Source organism: Anabrus simplex, chromosome 4, assembly GCF_040414725.1.
Source record: "Anabrus simplex isolate iqAnaSimp1 chromosome 4, ASM4041472v1, whole genome shotgun sequence".
Classification (NCBI taxonomy): Eukaryota; Metazoa; Arthropoda; class Insecta; order Orthoptera; family Tettigoniidae; genus Anabrus; species Anabrus simplex.
The window spans coordinates 320,775,764-320,799,390 of NC_090268.1; the positions used below are offsets into that span (position 1 = coordinate 320,775,764).

At 37.3% G+C, this 23,627-nt stretch overlaps 1 protein-coding gene across 2 annotated transcripts in view; it reads left to right on the forward strand.

Annotated features, from left to right (window-relative positions):
* The window catches only part of LOC136871939 (ankyrin repeat and LEM domain-containing protein 1), a 213,125-nt gene that overhangs the window by 176,826 nt on the left and 12,672 nt on the right, over positions 1-23,627 (forward strand). For both annotated transcript variants that reach the window (XM_067145681.2, XM_067145683.2), the window contains exon 6: positions 6,115-6,252. In XM_067145681.2, the coding sequence (XP_067001782.2) occupies positions 6,115-6,252 (138 nt within the window). The remainder of the gene's footprint in view (positions 1-6,114; positions 6,253-23,627) is intronic.

Here is a 23,627-nt window from a genome sequence, read left to right on the forward strand (position 1 = left end):
GGAAAGATACAAGGACTGACGACAATCACAAAAGAACATTTAAAACAACAGGTTTGACATTTATTTAAAACTAGCACTCAAAACACAAATTTAACAAATTTTAATAAACAAATCTTGATGGATTTTTACTCAAATTCTTCTCTGCTAGTTGCCTGAGATATAACACCATCGTTTTCCACTCATATCGAAGCTTGAATTTAACTGCAGTACATAATAAATATTTATTAGCCTACATCTGGCTTGAATAAAGAAATTAAATTATGTTGGGAGTATCTCCTCTTAAAAATGGCGGGATTATTGACAGTTTACAAGAAAATTAAATATCAATGAGCTTTCCATGGCTCGAGAATTACACCTATGCCATCCTAGGCTATCCTAGACTATCTTGTACTCTCATGTGTTATCGTGATAACATCTACATGCACACAAAGAAACTTCATGTTTTCTGAAGAAATTAATTAATTGTGGCATCATTAACTTCACATAAATCTATCAGAAATATTATAACAAAGTCGTCCTTCTTGTGGATAAGTTTCATCAACTTTATTACATTGATCTAGTGTGAGTTCCCCTGAACTATGCTTCAAATATTTATTATAAAATTTTTCTGAAGCATGTCTATTTAAGACTTATAACCGTTAAATTACATTCTCATAATTATTTCCACAAAACTCCTAAACTCCTAAATTTCACTGAATAATACATGATACTAATCAATTCACATTATCTGATGCCTCAAAAAATAAAATTAATAACCTTTACAAATTTGAGTACCTTCGCCCTCACTTATGAAATATTACACACTTATTCATTCATGACTGGTACCTTAATATTACTTTTATGTAAATTTCAAGTAAATTCACTAAAGGTTTAAACCAACACAAAATAAATCATCCTAAACAACGCTGACAATAACCTGGGCCCAACACGGAGAACACGTGGCCAGGTCTGAACCACATTTCAATAAATCATAAAAACAGATGTAATTAACTACAACACTCACTCAACACTCACAGAAATGATACTTGAATATTATTTACATGTATTACAAGTGCATTCTAGAATTTGACTATTAAATTCTGGTTATTATTCCCTACTCGTGGAATTGTAATGATGACGGTATCGGTCAAATATCAACTCACGAGCCTCACAGAAATGTGATAAAATATGGGCAATCACTTATTCAGAAATAACATTTCTCAAAATGTTGATCATTAAGAATATCATTGGTTCAATATTCAAAAGAATTGTCGATTACAAACACGCACATAATACAGGTAAAACATTAACACCATCGAACCTGCGGTTCATGAGTCATGATAATATTATTAGTTTAAAACTTATACACATCATTTATCACGTGCTCCAACATTTGCAGAAGTCATGGTTCACCAAACACATACTTCCCAAATAAATCCAATAATTAATCCCTCGGGATTTTGTCATATTCCAGACACACATTCCACTTCATTGAGCACATATTAAACATTTCACAATAAGAACAAGTAACATTTAAACTCATGACTCTTAGTCTTCGGTTTAACCCGACCTATAATTTTTTATTATTATTATTATTATTATTATTATTGCTGGATATTACTTCCACAAAAATCTGAGTTTGACAATGAATCTGATGATACTAACTCACATAAAATCCAATGAAATACGCGAGGTGAAACTTACACTGAAATTCAACGTATTAAATATGCTGTAAATCTGTACCACACGAGTTCAACATTTGAAAATATCCTCTCAAAAACAATCATCTTTTATTGGTGAGGACATTGATTTTTAAATAATACACTAAACTGTTGGTTGGGACATTCAGAATTATAATAGAAGACACACATAGTCTAACTACTCTAATAGAATCCAATAACTCATACACCCACAATGTAACAACACTACCATTACCCATGTGAAAGAAGAATGGAAATATCAAAAATTACTAATCTAATGGAAATACTACCACTAATGAATAAGTAAGTATTATTTCTACAAAGATGAACAGGAAAAACATTATAAAATGGTAGTTAAATTTCTGATGGAAGTGGATCTCTGTCGATGTTCTGGATCTGCTCGCTTACATGTTGATGGTAATCTGCTCCAGTCATTATCTCCCCATGTTAGATAATGCCTACATCTTAGTTCTCCATGTTGACAGCCAAGTCCAGATCAGTAATCTTGTAGGTTTCTTCTTCGGTTTGTAGTTGAAACATCCTGGCGAAGATTATTGAACATGTTGTGTTCCTCTTCTCTCTTGGTAAGGTGAAAGCTGAAATTAACACAAAATTTTAATCTGTGTTTCCACACACAACCACGTTGAATTTATTGAAGAACAGTACGTAACTTAGCTCTTGAAAATCTGCTTTACTCGACGACTATCAGAATATCAGAATGTCAGAATATCATAGGATTAGAAAATAAGAATATTGTGGAATCAGTGTGTCATAGAATCAGAGTATAAGAGAGCATTTATTCGTATAACATGGGTATTTAAGCATTTACCAGGTGGATGTGTCACAGTGTCGTCTCGTAATTGGACGTCGTACTTGCACCTGATAGGTTACTACAATTCTAGATATTACACTCTCCAGAATATTCCACACGTGCTGTTAATTAACCTGGCCTTGAAATTTCCCAAGTAGGTCACATGACACAGCTGACTGGTCAATTGAAAAATCGATACTGCTCCCCCGGCCTGTAAAAACCGGCTCTATGCATGCGAACACGACTGTGTAAGAATGAACTTGAAATATATCACCCTTAATAAAGGAATGATAGCCTCTCATTTTCCACACACAATAGTATGTTCATTGTAGACCAAATTTTTGAAGGGGACAGTATGATATTTCACTGGTGATTTAAAATATTTTATAAAATAGACAACTAGTCCATATCCACACAATAAGACGGTCTATGGCTAAAGTTGAATCTTGAGTTGCAATATCCATTGTACAAGTGAAATTCAGTTAAAAGCAACTCTCTTTAGATTTTGAAGGAAAGGTTAAAATGGACCTTTAGTAGCTTAATTAAGATGAGATTGAAACTTTCTTATTGAGAACTTGTGATATTAAACTGCAGTATGGCGCTGTGTAGGTGATGAAGTTGTTGGATCCATTAATCTCCTTGTTTACTAAGTGGGTCCATGGTCTTCATACTTTTGTTGAAGAAGTTATAAAAAGTTCACAACTGAATGTTGCCTTGTAGGTCTTTGCCAGCTGGAGTGGTTATTTTCTCTTATAATGATAGTTAAATGGGAACATTCTTGCTTGTTGTTGTTGGCTTGAGCTTTAAATATAGACTGACTATTGAGGAATATTTAGTGAAGTATCTGTAATGAAAAAGAGGGTATAAAAAAAAGATTTTTTAAACACTTGGAGAGAACAGTGGAAGTGTGCTGTCACCACTGTTATTCATAATGGTTACGGCCAAAAATGTGAAGACAACAAAGGTAAAATATGGGAACAGCCTGCTGAAAGTAATGCTGTGTTCATATGATATGGTGTGGGGATCATAGGGGAGAAAGTACAAGGGCAACTAGATATGTTGAGTGAAATTATTGAAAATTATGGAATGAAAATCAGTGTGGAAAAGAGTAAAGACAATGTTGTAAAGTAGACGAGAAAGAGAAGGGAAAAGGGGGAGGGAGGGGGGGACTTAACATTTTGGAGAGATTGAAGTACTTGGAAAGTGAACCAATGCAGGTTGGAGGGCTAGACGTGGAGATCAGTAAAAGGATTGAACAAGGAAATGCATTCTGGCTGAGTGCAAGAAACCTGGTGCTGGTGTGGAGGAAGGAAGTACCGTAAAACTTTTTTGTATATTTCTAAAAATAAAATGTGAAATATTCCCTCTAATTTTCTGAAAAATATAATATAAATTCTGTCAAGTTTGTTCTTCATTTTTAAATATGAACTTAATTCTTATCATAATTCAGTAATGAATGATTATCGAAAGAGTGGCCGGAGTTACCCCGTGTTTTGGGGTAACTTCGGCCGCCATAAAAATAAGTCAAGAAACGAAGTTTTCTTCGATGTTGTGTTACTTCGGCCAATGTGAATGTTTTTAAAAACCTGCAAAACGCCCCGTATCAACAATCGCAAACAAATTAAAACGATTTATGCTGAAAAAGATGTATAGTGATCAAATTCACTTTTTGCCAAAAGAAGAAACTATTTTATCTAGCCTAAGCATACAAGCATTGTATGATATTACAAATTACATGTTGCATTGTGTAAATATTTGTAATGGTACAAAATATAAAAAATAAAAGGTACGGAAATCATAAAGCCCAATTGTATGGAGAGATAAGGCGGTCGGAAAAGAAGCAATCTTGTAGACTGTTCTCATAATACACTGTGTTCTAAATTAGAAAATATCTGGGCCGGCGTCAAGTTCTTAAATGTGTATCATCCATGTCAACTGATATCCGTCTATTTATCATTGAAAATGGAAATTGTTTTTCCCCTCCCTGTCGGGATAAACTCCCCCGTTTATTGTTATTGTGCCTTTATTAATCTCTTCTAAAGCATTATTGAAGTAAACAGGATTGTAATTACAATATCCGCGGCCGTGTAATGTTTTCCTGTACGTTCTTGGCATGGCCGAAGTTACCCCGGAAGAGGACAACTTTTACCACAAAACTATTCCCTGAAAAACCTATTTGATTAAAATGCATCAAATTGTGTTGATCAGTTACCAGACGAACTTACATTTTGACCCCATAAACCACTGGAATGGAGAATCGAACGCTGGGGCTAGAGAACAGTTTGTTTTCTGCTGTTACCAGACAAGACAATAGTCGGGGCTGCGAAAAAATCGACTGACTCAACAATGAGTCCGCCAATGTTATTTGGACTACCGAGTGTTGATAGCGTTCTATTGTATGTGCATTTTAGTTGTTGCAATTGGTTCATCTTTTCTAGTATAGAAGGCAGGAGAAAATAAGTGTTGCATTTCGTCAGTGGCCGAAGTTACCCCACTTTACGGTACCAACGAAGTGTAAAGAAGTGATGTAGATGATCTACACTACTGCCCAATACTGACATATGAAACAGAGACCTGGACACTGATGAAAAGAACATGATAATAAAATCCAGGCCAGTGAAATGAAAATTTTAGAAGTATGGTTAAAGCCAGCAAGAAAGGACACTAAGATGGTTAAAAACAATCAAGAATGGTATAATTAGAAGAAACCTGGATTGGAATACAGTGTCGGACCTAAGATGAAACGCTGGTTAATAGAGCAAATGCCTGAAAAGCCTTACATCTGATATGTTTTTGACATGCTCTATTGGTGAAAAATATCTAATTCCCTCCATGAGAATTTAGAATTTTCCATAAGAAAGGATAAAGTAAAAAATGAGGGTGTCATGAAGGAAATTGAGTTGAAAAGCTTTACAACACAATGGAGAGGGATAAACACATATGGTTTGGACATGTTAAGAGGATGGAAGAGGGAAGGATGTCAAAGCAGATGATGAAGACTTGCGTAGATAGACGGTGGGGGGGGGGCAAGAAGGAGATGCACACTAAGCTGGTTAAAAACAATGAAGAATGGTATAATTAGAAGAAACCTGGATTGGAATACAGTTGAGGAGGAACAATGGTGATCAGATAGAGGATGATACAAAAGGTGCCATGAACATCCCAACTCGGCATGAGCTGGATGAGGGAAATGGAGGATGATGACGATGATAGAATTATGAAATATGACCAATTATCTCAAGAAGTTTTAAAGCATGACTTTTAAGGTAAAATAAATAACCTGCAATTTCCTTCTGTCAGGCTGAGTGGCTCAGATGGTTGAGGCACTTGCCTTCTGACCCCAACTTGGCAGGTTCGATTCTGGCTCAGTCTGGTGGTATTTGGAGGTGCTCAAATACAACAGCCTTGTCGGTAGATTTACTGGCATGTAAAAGAACTCCTGCGGGACTAAATTCCGGCACCTCAGAGTCTCCGAAAACCATAAAAGTAACATTATTATTATTATTATTTTTTTTTTTTTTTTTTTGAATTAATATTAAACCTGTGATTATATTCCTGCTGCTACCACAATTCAATATGATGAGAGCTTGAATCTAATGCTTATCCTATTTGTATTCTCCATAGATTCATATGATACCGATGCTCTGCGAGAAGAACTGAAAGCTAGAGGATATGCTCCTGGGCCTATAACTGCAACAACCAAACGGGTGTATAGAAGACAGCTGCATTTTCTGCCTCCTGTACCAGTTACGAATGAGAGAGGTTTGTTATTACTTTAATGTACAATGCCTTTTGGAGTATGGAAACTGTGAGCTTGTATTTGGGAGATAGTGTGTTCGAACTCCACTGTCTGCAACCCTTAAGATGTTTCCGTACTTTTCCCCTTTCACACCAGGCCAATTCTAGGGCTGTACCTTAAATAATGTCATAGCCATTTTCTTCCTACTCCTAGCCTTTTCCTATCACATCATCACCATAAGATTTGCCTATCCTTGAACCTACTATGTTGGCGCAGCAGAGGGAGAGGTGATACTCCCACGTGGTGCATCCCAGGTGACGGATAGGGGAGTCCTAACCAGCTTGCCGGCGAACTTGAGCAAAATAAAATAGCTCTCGCGGACCAAACCCACAACCCCCTGTGGGAGGGGGATGTAGACGAAGAATACACCTATGGTATCCCCTGGCTGTCATAAGAGGCGACTATAAGGGGGCGACCAAGTGATGATTGAATTAGAACCATGAGACTACTTGTAATTAGTACCATCATGCGAAGAACACCATGGGTCACATTTACTTGCGAGTAGTACCACTATGTTAGGTATACAATAGGTTTTTGATTACTAGCAACAGAGGGTGAATCGGTATGGGTTTTATGGTACCCGTGATTAGTACCACTATAAGAGCGAGACCATGGGTCTGCATTACCTGTGATTAGTACAGTAACATTTAAATGGTCACAACTATATGTAACAATATATAGATGAAGAATTTAAATGAAATACAATATTAAAATAATATTCATTAAATAAAATACTCAAACATCAGATCCTGTACTCACACTTAGTTCTTACCGGATTACTTACACATACAATATTTGATGGGTGCTAACTACAACTCATTGCAGCAATAAGATAATGAGAGTCTTGAATATCTCTAGGGTGTGGGGTAATAAGCTTACTTTTGACAGCATAACATATAGGTTCTAGGAAAAGGAGATTGTTGTTCAGTTTCCCCATTAAATTTGAGGTTGTATAATTCTACCATTGAAATAAAATGATAAATTAATTTGATAGAACAAAATATATTCTTTAAATTGCATAGAAAAAATAGTAAGACTTGCTGCGATAAATCAGATGAAAATATAAAAGTATGACATATCAGCTGAAAGAAATTAGGCATTAATTTGAATTCCTCTTGACTAGACATTTAAAAATTATACAAGATATTTATCCCTCACTGTTCACTTGACTGTACCTTCAACACTTTGAGCGTAATTACGACGTACTCGTATTCCTTTGAGTTGGTGTCTGCTGTAGGTGTATCAAGCCTAATTTGGTGATGTATCCTTTTTGTTTCACTGACGACTAAGTATCCATGTGACGGCTGTTTCTCCATCCAGATGACTGACTACTATCATCTCAGTACAACACTTCTTGGCAATGTCTCTATCCATATGACTTCATGGCAAGTCTCTCCTTCTATATGACTTCATGTCAAGTCTCTGCCTCCAACTGAACTGACCGACTGAGGTCGCACCTTCCAATTGACTATCTCACTGTTCACCATCCATTTGACTGACGCTATAAAACACTGGTCCAAGTATATATAGCCTTAGCCGACAAACCTACGCAATCTCAAGAAATAACTATAATATTACTCCCACCCGGCTCCAGATGTTACATACTATGTTGAAATTGCCCGAGGCGGCAGTGGGTTTCTCCAAAAAATGAGCTCATCACTAAATGCACACAATGACAGAGTGATGACTCGGCAGTTACGCTAGCAGTATTGCACAATGTTGTAATGTCACAAGTTATTACACACAATAGATCCGCCTCTGTTATCATTCAGCAACTCTCACTGTACAAGTCTTAAATGTTAATCTACACATACATAACAAATCAACTACAATCACACAAGCAAAAATCATTACAGAATTTAATTGAATAATAATAATAATAATAATAATAATAATAATAATAATAATAATAATAATGCAGACATAATATTATCACAGATATAATAATAATAATAATAATAATAATAATATGAAGAAGAAGAAGATGAAGATTTATTTATTTATTTATTTATTTATTTATTTATTTATTTATTTATTTATTTATTTATTTATTCACGAAGCACAAGATACAGCTACACTGAGCAAATTTCACTTGCACTGTCAACAGACTATGATGATGATGATGATGATGATGAAGACCTTATCTTGTAACGGGATTCGAAACATTACAAGACCCTGTGCTTAGTACACCTGTATAAGGAACACCATGGGTTTGCGTTGCCTATGAGTGACACCGTAATGTGAGAAACACAATAGGTCTGAGTTACCTGTGCATATTACATTACCTGTGAGTAGTACCACAATGTGTGGAACGCCGTAAGTCTATGTTACTCATTAATATCGCTGCATGAGAAATACCATGGTTCTTACTTTCTTAGCGATAAGTACCATTATAAGTTGGACCCCTTTAGACAAGCATCATAGATTTGGGATTGTGCTCTGGAAGCAGCCCCTTGATCAGTCTATACTATTGTTTTAAGATTGTTTCTGGGAAGGTGGGGCATTGCGGGTCAAAACCACGATTGTTTTAAGTTCATGATCGTTATTCGTCTCTTTTTGAATCCTAGTCAGTGGAATAAATTGGAATTATTTTTAACTTTCAACATTGCGAGTTGGATCCACTGATTATTTTTAATTCATATTCATCCATTCATTCTTCATCACATTTTGAATTCTGGTCAGTTGATGAATTTTGGACTTTTTAATTGTCATTACATTTAGTCTCATTTCATATCATTAGGGGCCAGTGACCTAGATTTCAGGCCTCTTTAAACAAGCATCATCATCGTCATCATCATCAGACCTGCCTGTGTCAGTGGGAAGTAGAACGACTTGTAAAAGAAAAAAAGGTTTGGAAATGAAAATATAATTTTTCATTTTCTAAGAATTGCATTGCAGTGTTTTTCATACATAAGGCTTGCAGTGAGTAACAGAAACCTATCGTATCAATGGAAGTTTTGCATTAACTCTGTTAGCAATGTTATTGTATTACTATCTTGAATATTCATATACAGACTGGAAAGTTGACTCTTAATATATTTATGATAATCATATCTGTATGGTAACCCTACCTACAGATAGAACATCTGACTTAAATGGAAACGGTGCCAGTCTGAGTGGCTCAGTTGGTAGAAGCACCGGCCTTTTGAGGCCCTTTGGTGGCTTCAGAGCTGGCTCAGTCTAGTGGTTCTGAAGGTCCTCAATTATACTAGTCTTGTGTCTTTAGATTTACTGGCACATAAAGGAAATCCTGCAGGTTAAAATTACTGAGTCTCTGGAAAACCATGAAAGTAGTTACTAGGATGTAAAACCAATAACATTATTATAAACTAGCTGATGTACCCGTGCTTCGCTATGGAACTATACATTGTATACGGAATTCTAGGTTAGGTAGTGTACACATTATAAGCAAGATTGTATTAAATTGCATAGTGCTTAACGTTTCCCCAGAAACGTGACAGGGAAGTCACCAAACATCTTTTCTCATGTGAAGACTGGGTTAGAGAATTTTCATTGTAATGGTAGGCCCTTTTGCCTACTACCAGTCACAATCAAGTTAGGGGGTTTTCATTATAATGACAGACTCTCTCTCCACCTGCCTTTTTACATCCTCTTAGTGGTTTTCCCAACAGAAATCAACATGGGTCATTACAGTGACGTCAGTATGAATTTTGCGACTAAAAGGAATGCTATCATATGAAATACTCGATCAAATGAAAACCCACACATTTTCTCACTTTTAACAAACAGTACTATGCTGCCAATCTAACAGTCCAAAGTTTCAGAGCTGGAATGACCAGGCCGCAGACAGCCGTGAGTCGTGAACACTCCTCTGCCATTATTCCGTTAATTGTGCACACTGTTCATTCGAATCAGCGCCTGAGAGTAAGGATCGAATAGCTGGAACAGTATGACGATCCAGTACATTACATACCAGCAGTGTCAGAAAATGTATGAACCAGACGAATGGGATGCGTAAAGAAGAAATCTAACTCTCCAGCTATTTCCCACCAATGTTCAGGCAGGTTGTTATACTCGGAATGCAGCGCTAATCCCATCTATCGGAGATGAGTGGCACCATAAGAGACAAAGAACATCACAACAAACAAAGGTCAGTGTAATGTTATTGGTGATCAGTTTAATGAGTTGATATTGTAGGCCTTTACATTAAGTTTTCTTTCAAATGAAACACCACTCGTATCATAATTGGTATGGTAAAACTGAATAAAATATAAATGATTGAAAATTGTATTCCCTATAACTTTTCCATAAAATGTAAGCATATTCAGGTGTTATTTGTACAGTTTACTCAGAACATGGCACCATGTGTACTGATCAACCCTGTGAATGGTCTCGATCTTGCATCTCAAATTACAAGATGTTAGAATCATTCCATATTGACGGTTTTCACTTTACAAAGGTGAAAAAAATGAGTGTATCCTCCTAATTCAATACAGCATATATTCCATCATTAGACGGAGTAATCAAATTCAAATGTGTTTGTTTGTGGGCGGGGGGGGGGGTGAAATAATTTACATAATAAAAGTTTAAAAATGCCAAAAACATAATGAAGGAACAAATGAAAAAGCAAAAGAGAGCCTAGACAGAAACTAAATTAACAAAATATACAATATTTACATCATCGTGTGGAGCAAAAAACAACTCACTGCGACAAAATTCAGTGAAAAAGAGGTTAATACAAAACATAATTGAAATTAAAAACTGTGTTAACCTAAGAAGAAAAGAAATGAAAACAAATGATACAGATAGAAATGAACAATAAGTGCACATAGTGAGGTTGCGAACCTCTTAGTTTACAAAAATATTGGTTTTGTAACAATACAAAACAGGATGAAATCACTGTTGAAAATACAGGCAGAAAATCTATCTTTGTAGAAACCCATCACATCGAATTGGCCAGGAGGGGAGCAGGAGCGAAAAAGTTTGAGAAAGCAAGCCTGACATAACGTGCAGGTGAAGAAAAGCCTGTGACAAGGAAAAACACTGATGAAATTTAAAATTTTAGAACAGCAGCATTCTCAATATCTTCTCATACTAGCGGTCCCATTCTCGATTATCGTGTCATAATGTTGGCTGGTTCGTTTACCTTATTATAAAAGGTCGGAAGGGCCGCAACATAAAATTGAGAAGCTGTGTTAGGGAGATGACAGATGCATTGGTAAACTGTAAGTGACCTAGTGGAAACCGTCAATAAAGTTCCAATCTGTAATGGAAAAAATGAGGTTGTGTGAGAAACTTGGGCTGATAAGTAAAAAGTGTGGAATGAGTGTGTAGAAAGCTTAAACTTACGGTGTTTAGGAGGTGGTTGTCCTCTCAAACGGCCTGGCCTTCTCGAAGTAACGGTCTCGTTCGCATGATTGAGTCTATTGTTGGTTCAGTTGTGTTTGCAAGGATGGAAGGAACGGAGGCATTAGCTGATCCTAAAGTGAAACACTGTCTCTTATGAAATTGACTTAGTGGTTATCCAAGAAACTCATGCTGCAGATGATCAGCAGTTGAGGACTAGACTCCGGGATATGATCTTCTGGGAGCTACCTATCATCAAGCATATGGTGATGCCACCTATGTATGCTCCACCATAGATAATGCTTACCTTGTCTCTTCTGATATGAGCAAGGATATTCACACTGTTATTACTCGGATAGGTGACACTGTAGTCTCAAATAATCTATAAACCACGCAATGTCAAGTGACCTAATCAAGTTTTAGATGTGCATCCACACCCAGCTGTCTTTGTAGGAGACTTCAGCAGTCATTATCAGGAACAGAAGTACGGAAACGACAACGGAGAGGTGGTAATGAATTGGGTAGAAAGTAATGAACTTTTCCATGCTTTCAATGCCAAGGATTGAGGTACTGTTAGTTCTGCTGTGTGGCGATTAGAGTATTGACCTGACCTATGCTTCGTGTCTAGAAACCAAGATTATAAAATCTTTACCAATCATCCAGAAAGTGCTCATAGACTTTCCTCATAGCCAACACCGGCCAGTCCTCTACGAGCTGAGAATCCAGGTTCCTCTAGTTTCATCTACCTCACGACTATGCTGGACTTCAATAAAGCTAACTGGTCTGCCTTTACAGAGGACCTTGTCAAGTGTTTTTGAAGGATACCACCAACAAGTGCAGGATATGAGAGATTCGTGGGAGCTAGTGGTGGTCATGAAATTGCAGATCAGCTTTTACATAGCTTAGATTCTGCAAGAAGACAAAAGTGAATTTCAAAAGTTGAATCCCTTGATTTTACAAAATCCTGTCGTGAAGCTTGGTCCCTTCTCAGAAACCTGGGAGATGGTAAATCCATTACACAAATAAGTTCAGACATTCACCCAAATAAAATTGCATCTTTTTATAGTTATGACTTTCAAAAGTAGCAGGGATAAAGTATTCTCGAAACGCATGAAGAAGAATCTGAAAATTCTGAAAGATAGTATCCCGGAAATATCGGAGTACTCCAGACCGTTTACTGCAAATAACTACTGCGATTGCTGCTATCAAGTCAGGTAAAGCACCAGGATCGGAGTACTCCAGACCGTTTACTGTGAATGAGATACCTACTGTAATTGCTGATATCAAGTTAGGTAAAGCACCAGGTGTGGATGGTATTCATCCCGAATTTCATTCATTGTGGGGATGGAGTTAGAGTATGGCTGTCCACCTTCTTCACAAACATCCTACAGAGTGGACAATTGCCAAGGTTATTCAAAGAAACAAAGATCATAGCCATCTTGAAGAAAGGCAAAGCTAACAATAAACCAGAGACCTATCGCCATATTGCCCTGCTTAATATGACATAAATTACTAGAAAGGCTCTTTCTGAATAGCATTGGCCCAAAGATACTCCAGAAAATTCCAGTGGAGCAGGCAGGATTCAGACCGCACAGAAACACTACAGACAAAATGTCTCTCACAACTTGCATAGAAGCAGGCTGTCAGAGAAAGCTTAAGACATTGGTGGCTTGTATTGATCTGACAGCAGCCTATGATACAATCTGGAAGGATGGCCTGCTCTTCAAGTTTCTGAAAGTGATACCATGCAAGACGACTGCCCGGCTTTTGAATTAACATGCTAAGCCAAAGACTTTTCCAAGTACATAGAGGGAATATTGTGAACATCAAAAGATCACTAAATAATGGACTTCCTCGGGGTTCTGCTCTTGTTCCAATCTTATTTAGCTTATATAACTCAGATATACCTGCCACACTTTCAAGAAAATTTGGTTATGTTGATGATTAGGGGATTGCTACCAGAGATACAACATTCGAGAAATCAGAGATGACCCTAATGGATGACCTTAACGAGTTGATACAGTTCTTTAAATTGTGGAGACTTGCACCTAATGCCAACAAAACAGAGGTATGTTGTTTCCAACTAAACAGCAAAATGGCTAATAAACAATTGCAGGTGTACATTGGAAATCAATTATTGAAACATAATAGATTTTTTTAATATTTAGTAGTTGCCTTAGATAGAACTCTAAATTAGAACACCTTCATAACATCCAATCCAAAGTAAGAACTCGCAACAATGTAATAAAAAAATTACGTTGTACAACTGGGGGTTCAGCTACAACTTCGATGCACAGCTTTGGTACTTGTGTTTTCGACTGCCGAGTACTGTGCTCCTGTTTGGTTCAGTAGCCCTCACACCACCCTCATAGATATGCAGCTCAACGCCACGATGCGTCTCATCACTGGCACAATAAGGTCTACACTCCCATATTGTCTATCTCCTCTCAGCGATATCTTCCCACCAGATCTTCGATGTACCCCCTGTGGGTAGGGGACGCAGACGAAGAATACATGCACGGTATCCCTGCCTGGTGTAAGAGGTCACTAAAAGGGACGACCAAGGGATTATAAAATTAGAACCATGATACTACTTGTAATTAGTACCACCACACGGGGAACACCATGGGTCACTTATACTTGCGCATAGTACCACTATGTTAGGTACACAATAGGTTTGTGATTAGTAGCAATAGAGTGCTTTGGTGGCTTTTACAGTACCTGTGATTCGTACTCCTCTATGAGCAACACCATGGGATTAGCGACACCATGGTTCTGCCTTGCCTATGCTTAATACCTACTCTGTGAGAAACACCACGGGATAGTGCGGGCCCCTGTGTTTAGTCCACTTATGTGAGGAATGCCATAGATTTGCGTTGCCTGTATGTAGTGCCGCAGTGTGCGAAACGCCATAGGTCTGTGTCCAATTAATTGAAGGAACAAGAATCCACCTGATCGATACTTTCACTTTTATTTAGCCTTAGGCTATTTCAATAGACATTAAATTAAAAGTTCAGAACATGTTTCGAATGCGTTGCATTCATCAGCTGCTTACATTTGGCAAAAGTAAAATTAGCTAAAAACAGTCTCACAATTTTCTTAAAACCTTAAAAACAAGTGTTAGTAGTGCGTGTGTGAGTGGATGTGGGGGGGGGGGGGGGGGGGGGGGGGGGGAATGCATTGAAGGCGATTGTTAGTTAAACTATGACTTATTATTAAAAATCTTAATGTTAAAAACACTGATGGACTAAAATATAGTTCACTATAAGTGAACTTATGGAAAATTCACAAGACTTATAGTGAACTATATTTTAGTCCATCAGTGTTTTTAACATTAAGATTTTTAATAATAAGTCATAGTTTAACTAACAATTGCTTTCAATGCATTCCCCCCCCCCCCCCTCTACCCCCCCCCCCATCCATTCACACACGCACTATTAACACTTGTTTTTAAGGTTTTAAGAAAATTGTGAGACTGTTTTTCGCTAATTTTACTTTTGCCAAATGTAAGCAACTGATGATGAATGCAACGCATTCGAAACATGTTCTGAACTTTTAATTTAATGTCTATTGAAATAGCCTAAGGCTAAATAAAAGTGAAAGTATCGATCAGGTGGATTCTTGTTCCTTCAATTAATTGGATCTTATAGTCGATACGGATATGAAGTGGATAGTATGTAACATAGGTCTGTGTTACATGTGTGAACTTCATTACCTGTGCACAGTACCATACTGTGTGGAATACCACGAGTGTATGCTACTTTTGATTAGTATCGCAACATGACACAACATGGTTCTATTTTCCTAGTGATAAGTACCATTATGAGGGGCAATGACTTGGATTTTGGACCCATTTCGACTACAAGCATGTTAGTTTTGTGCTTTAGAAGCTGTCCCTTGGTCAGTAATACTATAGTTTAACTCTAAGTTTCTGGGAATCTTAGGCATTGCGGGTCGGATCCACTGATTGTTTTAACTTCATATCCATCCATTCATTCTTTGTTCTCACGTTTTTGAATTCTGGTCAGTGGAGGATTATGGATTTTTAAACTGTCATACCATTTCGTCTCATTTCATACCATTAGGGGCCGATAATCTAGATGTTAGGCCCCTTTAAACAACAACAACAACAACAAGCATCATCATTAGATCTTCAATGTAAAAATGCTCTCCTCAGGGAGTTGAAGAAAATGAGTAATCCCCATGGCAATATTGCCAATGTCCATCTGAATCGTCTAAGGTCTCGAAATCCACCAATAAAAACTGCAGTAGAATTGAGGAATACCAACTTCAGTACAACTGAAGAATGGCAGGAAAGATGAGATAATAGGCCTGAGTCAACTCTGCCACAAATTTGTTTGTCGTTACCAACTGGATTTGAGCTTCCTCATAAAACTTGATCTACTCTTAACAGGATACCATCAGGCCATGGTAATTGTGCAGATTTTGCACTATAAATGGAAAAGAATTCCTAAACCAAACTGTGATTGCAGTGCTTCTAAGCAGACTATCAAACATATTATCACAGAGTGTCCAGAAAGAAAGTACAGTGGTGACATCAGTGATTTTTTGCTGGTGCATTTCCAGAGACAAATAGCTACATAAACATGGACATAAAGATTATAATTTGCTTTCCAAAATCATGTATGTATGTATGTATTGTATCTGTAAAGTCATACACTAAACTAAATAAATAAATAAATAAATAAATAAATAAATAAATAAATAAATAAATAAAATAAATCGATTATTTTGGAATGAGTTCTGTTCAGGCAGGTTGAGAAGCAGTATTCAGCAATGGAATAACAAAGAACCAGAGCAGTGGATCAATAGATGAAGGCAATAACTCCCTAAGAGGTGCCTCTTAAATTCTAGAGTATGTTATTCTGTGTTTTAATATTGGCAGCAACATTTGAAGTGTAGGTCTTGTATGTTGGTGATCTGTCCAATGTTACTTCTAGGTATTTGGATGTGCTGCAGTGTTCGAGAGTCTTTTCTCCGAATGATTGTTGGCTTAAAATTTGCATGTCTATTGTGGAGATGGAACATAGGTACAACTTTTTTTTAAGGGTTAAGTCAGAGACAGGATTTTTGGAAATAATTATCCGGCTTCTTCAGATCTGACACAAGTGTTGTTTCAGCTTCAAAGGAACTTTGATCTTGGCATAACAAGGCAATGTCGTCAACATAAATTAATTTCCTGGGCTTGGTTTGTGGTAATTCATGTGTCTACAAATTGAAGAGAATAGGAGCTAACACAGACCCTTGGAGAAGCCCATCGTTTAACTTGTGTACTTGCTCTTTGAATCCTCAGTGTTACCCATAAGATTAGTGAGCTACAAACAAGAAATATGACTGATAAATTTTAGAAGATCATCTTCATGCCAGACTGTCATAAGCAGGTGAGATATCCAAGAAAACAGCCATGTTTTATGAGTTTCTTCTCAAAATAATTTTCAGTTTGGGTCAAAAGTGCAAGAACTTGTTCATCACATCCTCTCCCAAGTCTGAAGCCAGCCTGTTCTGGTGGAACATTCTTGTTGATGGTAAAATAAATTCTATTAATAATTTAATGTGCACAATGCACAAAGAATTAAATTACATCAATCTTCATTACAAAATTTTTCAAGTGATTCCAATCATTGTTTGCAACTTGATACATGGTAGCTATTACAGTGTGTGTCACATCTCGAGCAGATGCATTTTGGACCTGGTTTATGATAATGTTGCATGTTACATAGTTTATAATGAATCCCATGAACAGATAACCTTGACAGTAGGTGCCACAGATCATAACCACCTTGAACCTGCTCGCGATTTATCATGGCATCGATGGAGTAGAAATCTTCCCAGATGCCGGCTTTCTTTGACTGTCGGTCTTGAATCAGATTCTATTACAAATGAGTCTTTCTAGTAGCTTCAATGTGATGCTTAAGAGGTCTGTAGGATGATAATTTTCCATTTTTGATGAATCTTTGTTGGGCTTGGGGATCGCTATTATTTTCGTTGTCTTGAAAAGTGGCGGTAGGTTGCCCATCTCCAAAATGTTCGAGGAGAAGGTAGTAAGCCATCTAATCATAGCTTGTCCACAAAGCAGTAGAAACTCTGGGTAAATTCCATGCAGCTTTCCCTAGTTTTATGCTCTTGACAGCTTCTACAGTCTCTTCCAGTTGTAAAGGGATTTTGTTGCTAAGCACTTCTTTATATTCTGCCTTGTGAGACAGAGATCATATACTTAGTCATATTATCCAAACTGACGGTAGCTTTTGGTCTATTGGTGGTTTTGGATGTGTCCAGCTTTCTAATAAGGGATCATGCTTTCCTGTATAAGTGAGTATGGTCTAGGGACTGCCATATTGTCTTCCTGTTTTAATTTAATGATTGGAGTAGCTGGGTGGCAGTGTCTGCTTCACCACTGTGTTGATATTCTTAGAAGCTGCAGACTGTCTTTGTTCCAGCCTGGAATATACTGTCTGCAATAACCTCTGGGTATGCAGCGATTGGCGGCACTTTCAGTTATCCAAATGAATCTTCCATGGCTATACATTGTTTTGATACATCTTATGAGTCAGTTTGCCTGGAGAATTTTAGCCTAGTCTGCTTTCTTAAAATTCCGTCTGGGCTTAGGGTGTAACTGGATGACAGGTATATACATTCCTACCAGGAGAATTATAGGCCTATGTTGGCTACGTGGAAATCTGCCAGCTACCTTGCATCCCACTTGATATGAGCTTTGAGATTGCATTGTAAAGTTGAGATCAGATTAATGTTTTGTTCCATCAAACAGGTGCTCTGTCTTTTAGCATCATAGATAAACTTCATGTTTTCTATTTCCATCCAATTTGCAAAGTGGTTCTCCATTTTGGTCATTTTTCTTATTTTTTCTTATGTTGTATAGATTTTGAGTTTGTCTTGTTAGCATATACAAAGAATGTAAGAATTGAAGACTTAAGTTTTAATAACAATATCATTAAGTACCATGCTGTCTAGATGAATTAATTGCAAGTGCAGTGGAAGTAGTGTGAGTAATAACGTGGAGGATGTCATGGATGGTACAAGGATGAAACGGGTTGAATATCTAGAAACAAGGTTTTGACCATAATCCCTTTTGGAAAAAAGAAAGAAAGAGAGAATATATCAAATGGGAGTAATAGATGTATCAAAAAAGAAACTACCATTTTAACCCTTTGGCACTCAGCCTATATTCATGAGTTTGCTCGAAGACACTCAAACTAATTTCTGTGATTTTTCAAACCAAATTACAAAAAATCAACACGTAAACAGTTTAACACACATCAAAATAAAATAAATCACACTAATACAGGAAACTATGAGCATTTCAGAAATCAATATACCTAGGACGTATTGTTATTGGTATAGCCAAGAAAAAATTATTAAGTTTTGAAAAATAAATTATGGTTTTAAATGACAGAAAAATCAGACATTATTGCATCATCCTTCTTTACTCTTATGCGTGAAAGAAAGAACATTTGATTCTGAATAATTTTATATCAATATGATGTGTGTGCTGCAATTAACTCGTGAAGCATGACGCAAAGCTATTCACTGTACACGTAACGGTCATCGATCTCAGGTCCTCGCGGTCCGATGCACGGTGAGCAGCTGTGACTGTGTCATTTCCCACATAATGCGAATCCCTTTCAGCAAAAGGAGGACATTATTACTGTCTAAATCATCTTAAAATTCAAGGATATCGGCCTCATTCGGCCTTGAATATGGCCTAGCCATTATGACAAAAAGATGACGCAAGCACGTGCAACAACGGAGTTATAAAAGGAGTAAAATTATAGTTTGCGAAGTACAACGAACACACGATATACCAAAGAAATGAAATAAACTCTAAACTAAACTCATAGCAAGATGAAATTGTTGTATTCATAAGCTAACCAAAATAGATCCACGCAATAACAACTTCAAATAACCACAACATAAACATTCACGGTCAACAGATTTCATTTGTCGATTTTTTTTTTTTTTTTTTTTTTTTTTTTTTTTTTTTTTTTTTTTTTTTTTTTTTGCAGGGCTGGTGGATATACCTGTTGAGTAAAACGCAAATTCAATGCTTTAAGGTACCGTCACGATCAACTGTTACGATTTAACAGCCACGCAAATGACCAAAATCCCTAAATAGAACAGAGCCGATGTATCGGCGCCGCGTGAGCGTTCTCACAATAACCTCTTGCGCCGATAGATCGGCGCGCTGAGTGCAAAAGGGTTAAGTTACATTGTTCCTCTACCAGTTGTTATTTAAATAGATTGCAGTCCCAGACAATGAAAATTCAATAATTGTAAATAATACAGCAAACAAGTAATCAGTTACAAACTGATAATGCATTGAATAATCTCATAAAAAAGAGGTTATTAACTGTATTGAATTGAACATAGTTCCTCGATCCATTTACAATAGAACACCATGAATTGAAAAGGGATTAAAATAAGTTCATTGTAGACTAGAATATGTTATCACAACACTTAACCAATAATATCATAATTTTGCTTGACTGTACAGAGATCAAATGATATAGCTAGGAGTTAAATGCAAGTAATTATAATGAAAACAAGAGAAGAAACATAAACATTCAACTCCTTAACAGAGTATTTATTTTCCACCTATTGAGTAATTTATTTTGGTAACTTCTCCCTCAAGTAGACATTTTTTCACTTGGGCAAAGTTAAATTAACATGAAACGTAACAAATGCCACACACACACACATCCTCTCTCACGCCGTCAGTTTTGTTAGTTCATTAGAAATGTTTGAAAATTACTTTTCTTTTTCATTCTGTATTGAAACATGAAAACTTAAAAATTGTCAACTGGGTGAGTTGGTCGTGCAGTTAGGTGTGCGCAGCTGTGAGATTGCATCCGGAGATAGTGGGTTCGAACCCCACTGTCGGCAGCCCTGAGGATGGTTTTCCATTTTCACACCAGGTAAATGCTGGGGCTGTACCATATTTAAGGCCACGGCCGCTTCCTTCCCACTCCTAGACCTTTCCTATCCTATCGTCTCCATTAGACCTATCTGTGTCGGTGCAAAGTAAAGCGAATTGTAAAAAAAGTCAAACCCACACGTATACTTTCTCCTACACTATCAGTTCTGCTAGTTCATCAGAAAATAAATGTTCAAAAACTCTTCTTCATTCTCAGCGCTACATATAGATGTTAAAATTTTCAATAGATTCAGAATTATCCTCCAAGTTTACATACAACCCAGCATCGGTGGTAAATAAGACCCTTTTGCGCTATTCCAAACTCTGCCCACTCAGTGTGAATGTCTATAATGTCGGTCTCACCTGTGCCATCTTCTGCATTATTGCCACCACTTGGATCATTAAAAAAACTGCCACTGTTAGCATCATTATCTCCTGAACAACATACATACAATCCTTCCATACCACTGCTTACTAGATACAAGAGTACGTGCTTTAGGCGGGACAAGCAAAGGTCCTGAAGGCAATTACTCTGTCCCTACTTGAATTCTGTGATCAGCAAGATATACCATCAATACTCAATAGATGGCAGAAAGTTTCAGGAAAGGTTTTACACTTACAAGTGGCTTGCTTAACGTACAGTGTTAATTTGAAATAGCTTGACGTTTGAAAGTGGTTCACACAATTAGCGGACGATATGCCATGATGCGCATAAGCGGTTGACACGGTTAATTTGAGGGACACGTTGACGCAAGTGTGATAAACTGATATAACTTCAAAACTATATATTCTCTCACCCATGGGTAAATAATGCAAGTATCGAGCTCGAATTATTATTATTATTTTTATTACTACTACTACTATTATTGTTCGAGGAAAGCAACGGGTAACTACCTCGCTCCTCATTTCCCTAGTACGCCTCTTCAGTGATGTCTAGGCCATCTATGACAACCGATGACAGAGCTGTTGAGGATCCAACCAGCCTTAGGGCTGAGGACTAAACATACATATACATTAATATTATTATTATTATTATTATTATTATTATTATTATTATTATTATTATTAGTTATGTAGTCGTATGATCGCATTGTTTGCGAGGTTATGTCATGAAACATGTACTATATATAGACATGAGTTCAGTTAATGTAAGAACCTGTATATAATATTACCTGTACATATGATTTGTAATCCACTACACTATTTTGAAACACACTGTAACATCCAGAAATGCACTAGGTGGATGAGAACTATGGACAATATTCTGTACATTATAACCATGTTGTTAGGCAGCCAAAAATTTATGAGAAGGTATTTTGTAATGTATCTTCCTAGAAGCATGGCCAGGCACCTATATAAAGAGGTGGTCTTGATGGCGGATGAGAGTTACTGTTTAGTTGGAGTTATGGTTTAACAGTGGTTATACTTGTGACAATATGTTGTGGATGACATACTTGTAAGCAGTCGATAGTTTTAAGGTTGCGATCTCCATGTGGCATGTGCTGAGTGATAGGCATTTGGTAACCCGGCATTACTTGCTAGGTCTTTACGTACGCCGTTACTTGCTGGTGAGCGCAGCGCTCGCCTTTATGTTTAAAGGCTATAATATGTCCATATAAATATGGAGGTATTTTTAATATGTCCATTTGAGATAGTTATTTATTTAGGAACACGGCCGAGTGGAGTGGCTATGGAGGCAAGCTCAACATTCGGGAGACGCGTGAGTTCGATCCCCACCATTAGCTGTCCTGAGAATGGTTTTCTGTTTACGCTTCCAGGCAAATACCGGGGCAGTTTCTATTCACAGATTACAGCTGATACCTTACACCTATTTAGCCAAGTTCGTTCACCATCATTTATTTCATCTTTATTAGCTCTTCAACTGAGGTTGGCATCAGGAAGGGCATCCGGTCGTAAAACAAGGTATGTACATTGATATCACAGTTTGCTATAAACGAAAGTTCCTCTCCTTCCCCAGAACTTGCAGACACTCTGAAACAGAGTTATGATCACTTCCGTAAACCTCATCTATTTCATATCATCAGTCTCGATGTTCAAGACCTTCCCTCCTTCATTTCACACAACCACGAAAGTATCTGATCACTGGATGCCACAGTAACTTGTAAATATTGTCTAACAACACCCACAGTATAAACATTTCGCATTAAACACAAGCATAAAACAAAACCTGACTTATTACAATGAGCGAAATATAAGTAGCACAGTTCCTCGCTACTGAGCGCACCGCTCACCAAACATACACTGCCGTGCCTAATAATGAATTGAGGGTGTATATTTTCAAAGATAATGAAAATGACTGACACATCCCCTTCATAATAATCTGTTACAAAGGTACAGGGACTTACAAAGGTGGAGGTTTTGTAACATTCCAACAAGAAGCAATATACTACGAAGGTGAGCTCCGTGCTCACTATGCGAGTAACCGCGGGTTAAAGATGGTGACATGTTGATGTTTTCGGAGTGAAGTGTTTTGTTTGCGATGGCAGTGATTAAGGTTATGTGTATTTAATTTGTACGTAATTGTGAATAAATCCATGTACAGAAGTTGACAGCATTTTGTGTATATCATTGTGGCTACATTGTGTGAGTCCAAAAGAGAAATAAGAACTTTAAAGATTTTAGACAGGGAACATTTGGCTTTATTGACAATTATTTCGAGGTTTTCATCTAAGTCATAATAGATCGCAGAGAATCACTGGAGAGATGAAGGAATATTTTGAAAATTTTCTCAAGGTGAAAAGAAATCTTCCTGGTGGAGTCGCAAACAACCGATCTCTTGGGGAGGAAGAAAATTATGTTTGTGAAATTAAGTGGAAAGGATGGTAAATAAACTCCATTGTCATAAGGCAGCAGGAATAGATGACATTAGACCAGAAATAGTGAAGTATAGTGGGGAGGCAGGGATGAAATGGCTTCATAGAGTAATAAGATTAACATGGAGCGTTGGTAAGGTGCCGGCCCTGTGGTGTAGGGGTAGCATGCCTGCCTCTCGCCCGGAGGCCCCGGGTTCGATGCCAGGCCAGGGATTTTTCTCTCAACCTGAGGGCTGGTTCGAGGTCC